The 7,791-nt window shown below is 42.3% G+C and overlaps 1 protein-coding gene across 2 annotated transcripts; it reads left to right on the top strand.

Moving 5' to 3' along the window:
• Positions 1-2,434: 2,434 nt before the first annotated feature.
• On the top strand, positions 2,435-7,755 carry LOC134465758 (short coiled-coil protein B). Of its 2 annotated transcripts, none has more exons than XM_063219602.1 (4): positions 2,435-2,649; positions 4,812-4,880; positions 4,959-5,039; positions 5,788-7,755. In XM_063219602.1, exons 1-4 carry the CDS (start codon positions 2,586-2,588, stop codon positions 5,928-5,930), a joined length of 357 nt encoding a protein of 118 aa, XP_063075672.1. In that variant the 5' UTR covers positions 2,435-2,585; the 3' UTR covers positions 5,931-7,755. The 2 variants fall into 2 exon arrangements, with proteins under 2 accessions (XP_063075672.1, XP_063075673.1); XM_063219603.1 differs by lacking the exon at positions 2,435-2,649 and adding an exon at positions 3,994-4,118.
• Positions 7,756-7,791: the final 36 nt, after the last annotated feature.

Here is a 7,791-nt window from a genome sequence, read left to right as displayed (position 1 = left end):
AAAAATGTTTCGTTTCTCATCTTAGACTAATATGAAACATGATGTACCACAACTTCATTCATTCACATTTGTTTTCAAGAGGAAAAATATCAATTTTGTAGGTTTTTAACTAATGTTACGTAAAAACAGGACGTCATGTCAACCACCTGTAAATAGTTTTATGGTATTTGCCTCCTTCCAACACAGCCAATTTAAAACAGGAACAAAGAATTGGGTGTATAGAAATGGTAGTCTGCAGTGCAAGTAACAATAAGTGAAACTGGAGATTTCCTTGTTGTTTCCTTGTTCCTTTCCTTTCCATGGCACATCCTTGTGACCCTTTTCACAGGGCCATGCATGGTCAATACTATACGTATTTTCCGCTGTGCATGTTTACGCTCATGCACAAATATATAAATTCCAATCTTTCTACTTTGTATGTTCTACTTGTAGCTGGTGGCCAATGAGCCGCTATGTACATGTAGTATCTGTGAGGAGGTTTTACAACATGTCTTATTACTATGTTACAACACTATCCCCAGTACCCCTGATGGAGGAGTCGGCGAAGAGGACAAGAGAGGGGGTGGTTCCGCTCCTCTTCTCTCTCACAAATGAAACTGGTCACGTTCCTGGCCAGTGCCCTTTGGCAGTGCCCCCATTCCCTGTGCCAGACAAACCTACGGGCAGATGGGGCAGCACTCCTTTATTGCCGAGGGAAGAGCCCGTGCCAATAGCTGGCATCTGTTAACTGCAGCATACAATGGGAAGAACAATATAATTCAGACAGAGAGAGAGAGAGATGCATGGATTTCTCATCCAGAAGTTTTGAGCTTGTTAGCTCACTTTTTTTAAACCATTGCTCTGCCCCTGTCAATACTTCACGACTTCATCAGATGGTATAAAGAAATTCGTCTGCCGTTGAGTCATGGTGCTCTCAGGTCTCCCAGGGGGCTCAGCGGGAGCTCAGAGGGAGAGGGACAGGCAAGAGAGGACGAGGGGAATGTGTATGTGAATGTGCTCTGCCAGAGTGTCCCTCTGACAGAGACAGGACAGGTAGAGGCGAAGTCACAGACTCAAGGGTGATTGGAGTAGCCTAAAAATGGCAGGAACGGCAGTGCGATGGCATTGAATGACTATAGAAACTCAATTGTATGACAACAGTACCAAGACATACATCAAAGCAGGTACTAGTTCTGCAGGTGCTGGGGCTCGGGCAAGTTACAAGTTTTTTTTGTTTTCATTTCCAAAGCTGGCACAAGCAGCCGTTCCTCATCAGCTCATCTCCTGCCCGCCCGCCCCTCCCGCCCCTCCCTGGGTTGTCCGAGGCAGAAGTGTTCCACTCAGTGAGGTTTTCATTAACACAAGCTCTGCATGTGAAAGACAGCCCTCTGCCGTGTAATCAGTAGCCTGTAAATGCCAGCGCCTGTCTTGCTTTATGGGTCTGACTGGTCCTGGCCAACACGCCGCCTTAAAAAGGTGTGCTCACTCACGCCACTGATTTGTGTACTCCTCTGGCAAAGTTGAAGGGCAAAAATATTTCAATTATACTTCACCTAACAAAACAATGCAAAATTAAGTGTATTAGATCAGATTATACTCTCTGAGTGCTATAAATTGTATGCCTACTCTGTCAAACCATGACCCCTTTAATATTTATAAACATGCATTTCATTCATGAGGACTAACATCCCTTTTCATTGAAAAGGACAGTTTACTTAATCTGTTAATCGTAATCCATTTATTGGGTATGAGTTGAATCTGCTTTGGACTTTAAAACATTATCTGTTTTGTGTTTTTATGGTAACCACAAGGGGGCACAATCAAAGTTCAAAATTATTTAAGGTTACATTGTTGCCTTGGATTGTAGGATAAGACAGGGTTAAAAAATTAAGACCATTAGGAATTTCCTCTCTTCTAAGGCTTAAACCTGGTTTCCTGTCATCCTATCAATACAACAATGCAGGCTGAAGCAATACAACCAAGAATGATAATCTATGACCAAACTCATGCGTCCCTACACTGCAATGCAAAACTGCTATGCCGATTTATGAAAGATCCCAAGATGCTACCCTGATGACCCACTCCGATAGTGGCATGATGCTCCCAGAGCAAACTAGCTTGTCCCATATACATTTCAGTGGAGAGTGAATATGAAGTGAAAGGATGAAAGAGGAGATAAGGAGATAAGAACAAGGAAGAAATGACGGGGGGTGGGGCGGCTAATAAAAGATGTGTATGCTTAAGAGAAAGGGTTCGCTTTGGTTAATGTGTCATTATGAGAGAGAGAGAGAGAGAGAGAGAGAGAGAGAGAGAGAGAGAGAGAGAGAGAGAGAGAGAGAGAGAGGAGGAGCAAGTGAACTCTGAACCTTGTCCCACACGATCACCGTGACAACAGTGTCACCTGAGCCACACCAGAGATTCAGTGAATAGCTGTGTTTACAGTGAATAATTCAGAGGGTGCGGCTGAGCACAGCACAACAGGTGTTCAGCAGATCTGGGAAAAGCAAAGAGAGAGGGAACGAGAGGGAGGAAGCAGTCTCATACAGAACAGTCACATTTTTTTGCAATTTATCAGGAGTTTGCCTGTCTTGGACTGAAAATCTACAATGGAAGGAGAAGTGGACGACGAGGACGAAACTTTTACCAACATTTCTCTTGCTGATGACGCAGGTATGACTGATGTCTCTATAAACAAGTTCTATGACACGTTCACCTACAACTTGAAGCATGGCATTTACCTACCATACATGAACACAGGACTCTGGTATCGGCATGTTTTACTTTTAGGGTTCTCAGTTAGGCCTATAGATTTGTTCCCTTGGAAATAATGGTGACTGGTGTGATTATGTTTTGAATGAGTATTAGTTCCGCCAATAAAGCACAGTCATATGTTCCTATTGACCCCACTTTCAATGTGAGCAGTGTATAGTGCACTAGTCTCAAAAGATAAGCCTACAAATGCTTGCACTTAATGATGCGCCTGTTTGACAAAATAAATGATTAAGTATGAAAAAGTAAATATGCAAGTGCAGTCTTTAAACAAATATTCCAAATAAATGCAATAGTTATAAAGGCTAATAGGCTAAGTGCCAACAGCCAAAAGACATAAGAGCAAACCAATGTAGCCTAAATGAAGTATAGTAGAGTAAAGTTTATGTCTTACTTCTCAGTAAATGCTCAAGGGCATTCAGGCCTAGGACTCTGACAGAATATTTTGGCCAAAAACACGATTTATGTTGACTACAAAATAAAGGCTTGGGTTTGACCAAAATGAACTTGCAGCAACATTTTATCCTGTCTGTGTTCTTGCCAGCTAACTTAATGTGCACCCATAATTAGAGTACTGCTTTCTGCTTTCCGTCCTATTGCAGGACAGAAGGGCTGACCTTACACTGGGGACACAGGGGACATGAAAAGATTGAATACTTAATATCCTATATTTGGGGTTTTTGTGTGTGTGTGTGTGTGTGTGTGTGTGTGTGTGTGTGTGTGTGTGTGTGTGTTTTATGGAGTTGTAACAAATGGTGAAGACGTACACATTCACCCAGTCTGAAATAATATTTTAAAGCCTAGTATGTGCTACATCAACATTAGCTGTTTGTGTGAACACTAGAATGCCATAGGCTACTGTTTTATCATCACTTACAGTTGGTTCATGTGTACTATGTTTATGCAGCACATAGTATCTGTAGGCCTAGTTCAAAGCCTCTCCCTCAGCAATGACATTTAGGCTACCATTAGTAGGCCTAACCACTAGATGGCCTTGTTTTATTCTAGTGCCAATCCTGGGAAAACCTTAGGTCAAGTCTTGTGAAATCCCCCAATGAAAATAAACTGCGAGGCCCCTGCTGCTTTTATGCATCAAAAAATTAAGGAAAAGGGCATTCATGTAAAGTAATGGCATGTTATTTTTTGCAAAAAGAAAACAAACGTGTAATCATATGCTTAGTTATTATTTAATCACAGATCATAACAACCATACACGACTCTGTCGCCATCTATCGAAAAAACAAGAAATGTTCAGGGGGTGAATGAAGAGGTAGGCTGGTTGGCTTGTATCATCGATTGGAGGAGTAGCTCTACAGTCAGTGTTTGTGTTGACTTGGGACGTAGAACTAGCCCCACAAGAACTACTTACGGTGAGGAGGGCGTTGTTTTTATTATGGTATTCACCTTTACGAAACGACACGTTCTTGCATAGATATGATTTATACTGTTGGATAATGTGCTAGAAGTGGGTCGTGTCCCAGGTCGGAACAGATAAATAGCAAGCTATGGAGCGAAGCTAACTGTACCTATCTGGTCATCTACGTCAAATGTTGGCACCTACATCGTTGGTCACTGCTATGGAAGGTGTGCAAAATGTGTTTAGAATGGTAAATAAGTTACTGCGTGTCCCATATGTAAAATATAATAGGCGATAATGTAAGATACCGACCGACATTAGCAAAGTTAGCTCGAGTGATTTGCTAAGCAGGCTAACCTTTTCTGACTTGTGACTCCATCTGTTCAGTTGTAACTTCAGCTATTCTAAAATGTCTGGTTTTACCTTCACATCCACAATGAAGGTGGGGGAGCCTTGAAGGAATGGAAAACCCATAGTTGACGCTTCAAGTACATGTTGTTGTTAAGAGGTTCACCTGCAGTTTGACCAGACACCATGTCCTGTTATGCTATAACTTTTCATTAACCTATCCTGCATCTCAGTGCAGGCGCGCGCGTGTCAAGTCCTGGGATGTGTTGAAAGATTCGAGTTCAATATTCAGATGCCTTGAAGTTGAATATGACATGTGATGTTTCCAGTGATATAATGCTTTCTCATGTTCTCGTAGACGGTGGCACTGCTGCACAGCGTTCCAGGAAAGACAACGAATACTTCATCATGAATTGTGACTTGGACGGTAAAAACATTCAGTCTTTAGGCTAACTGGTTTGGTCAAATGTGTTGTTGCGATCGCTGACGTCTCCCTTTTATTCAGGGGACGTGGAGAACCAGGTGGAACTGGAGGAGAAGACGAGACTCATCAATCAGGTGTTGGAGCTGCAACACACATTAGAAGGTAAAGGAGCATTTCATTTGACTTTGCAGATGTAGGCCTACCTGAAGGAATTGGGATTTTATTTCCTCCATCATATTTGGGATGGGGAAATTAGTTCTGGTGTGATAGAGCCCACCTACCTTGCACGGTGAGGCATAAATAGAATTTTGTTGTGTGCAGTGTTCACTTGTGTGCTGTGGAGTGCTGTGTCACAATGACAACGGGAGTTGGAGTTTCCCAATGGACTTTCACTTTCATAAATGCACAGCCTGCCTTGACGTTGTGTGAGAGGAAGCTTCTGTGTATATCCATTTAATCTGTTATGGACTTGTCTTTTTAGCTCATACTCTGCTGAGCTCATCTTTCCTGTAGCTGTGTACAGTGTAGCTGATGCACTTAGCCATCTAGCTCTAATGGTCTATCATAATGTGTGAGGGTGAATGGTTGGACACTGGCCCTCAGAGTTGTCTGAAAGTGTTTGTATGGATTTGAGATACCCAAAAAGCGTATTGATTTCAGGGATGAAGACTTACAGTCTGGTGGTCTAAAACCCATTGCCCAGCTATATGGACTCACGTTAACATGTTGATTATCCTATTTTTACAATGTGTACGTGTACATCAACTACTGTACATCCAGTAAGCTGACCGTATAGGTTTTTGCTACAAAATGTTGACATTGATCTAAACTGCAGGAACTCAAGACTTTGAGATTTTCGCCAAACTGGTTATTTGATTATTTTTTTTTCTTTTTGTGTGTGGCCGTCAAGACCTCTCGGCAAGAGTGGATGCAGTGAAGGAAGAGAACCTGAAGCTTAAGTCGGAGAACCAGGTTCTGGGCCAGTACATCGAGAACCTGATGTCTGCGTCCAGCGTCTTCCAGACGACCGACACCAAAGGGAAGAGGAAATAAAGTAGTGGAAGAGACCAGAAGAAGAAAGTGGATGTGGCGGATCCTCCCAGTGCTCATCTTACTTCAGTCGACTCTGTCTGTTACCCCCCTCCCCCCCTATCAGACTCCTCAACCTCAATGTGAGACCCTGTTGTTCACAGTTTTCACCCTCCTTACTAAGCAGGGATACATCACTTGTGCGTGTGTTTTTTTCTAAATGATGTGTTATTTATTTTTTCCATTTAGTTGTTTATTATTTTGTACAAATTGTTCCGTAGCCAGAGGTGGACAAAAGTAAAAGTGGACACTAAATGTCCTGTCATGTATTACCTCTGCCTGTGCTCTCAGTACAGAGGATTTCACTGTAAAGCTCATCTACGTTTGCCTGGTTAACACCAGACGATCTCACAAGTGAGATCGTCTGGAGGCTACCTATGCAATTTCTCGTTGGAAAGGTGTGGTTTACGATTGCCCAGGGCCGTTTACTGGGCGTTACGCATGTGTCATTTGGCATTATCTGTAGCCCATAACCAATCGTGTCAGTTGTATCTATCACCTTTCAAACCCTCCCCGCTTGATTGGAGCCCAAGACCTGGAACCCTCACTGAGGGACAGAATCCATGCTGTCTTTCAGATTGGAACGATTGTGCAAAGCAGCATGGGTTTTCCCAGGCTACATCTACATGGCATCATCAAGTGGATGAGTGATTTGGCTGGAACAAATAACATGGCAGGAATTTTACTTTCTAAAGCCCGGGATGCACCTCTGTAGCATATTACATTGGGAAGCCCAGTCCAGTTCAGTCCAGTCCAGTACTTTCTGCCACTTGACAGTATTATTGTGTGGTTGGGGTTGGTGAGTGAGAGGATGTAGCCTGTGGCACAAATGCCAAGATCATCCCATGCCCATCACGTTGCATGTATGAGTCTGACTGTTGGCATTTTCCGAACCCATATCCCATCACCTTCATCCACACATTTCCTATCATCATTTTTCCTCTCATAACCAATTAAGGCCAAAAAGCCCCAAAATGTAACATTTTGTTTTGGGAGTAAGTCAGGAAAGGGCTGTCAGACAGGGCCCAGTGAAGTTCTGTAGGGTTGAATTCAATACCAGTTACATGTTTTTTTTAATCTGTTATTGTTATAGGATTTTATTTTGTACAACGATCAAGGTTGTATTTGCTGTGAAACACAAGATATTTGTCAGCAAATTAATTGTGTGTTTATTGTACTGCACAAAGAACTGTGTCGGTGTGGATGTTGATCTGATTCCGTTCATGAGTCATTGACTCTGTAATCCCAAATTCAGTTAGCTGTGGTTTCCCCTCAGCCAAAATTACACAGTGCATCTCTATTATTTGTTTTTATTAAACTTGTATTGGCACAAGTGATATGGATAATGGTTGTGTGGGGTTGGTTTCTAAGCCTGCATGGGAGAAAAAGGGACGTGTGAGGAAGTAATATCAACATGTATTATCAGCTGGCACCAAGACGCTTGTGAACCTACTGCACTGAACGGCTTATTGAATCTCATAGCAGATGTCTTGGTTCCCTAAAATCTGAAGGAGGCACAGGAGGCATAATAGGGTGGGAAAATGCCTCCGCAGTGACAAGTTATGACATCTTGAGGATTTTGAGACAATGTTTTGGTGTGAATGGTTTGCCCCAGACACATAAGGTGAATGAGACATTGGTTTCTCTAAAACACTACTTATGTCTTAACTTTTGGTTTGTCTTGCAAGGGTTCCTTCATTACAGTGGTATGAAAGGAGCTACCTTGTGCATAAGTACAATAAATGTATTGCCTAAAACACTTGTTTGGTATTAAAAATGTGAAAATATTGTTTGGTGTTTCAGTGTCATGAATTTGAATATGTGG

The sequence above is a fragment of the Engraulis encrasicolus genome, chromosome 16 (assembly GCF_034702125.1).
Source record: "Engraulis encrasicolus isolate BLACKSEA-1 chromosome 16, IST_EnEncr_1.0, whole genome shotgun sequence".
NCBI lineage: Eukaryota > Metazoa > Chordata > Actinopteri > Clupeiformes > Engraulidae > Engraulis > Engraulis encrasicolus.
This window is presented reverse-complemented; position numbering and strand designations above follow the sequence as displayed.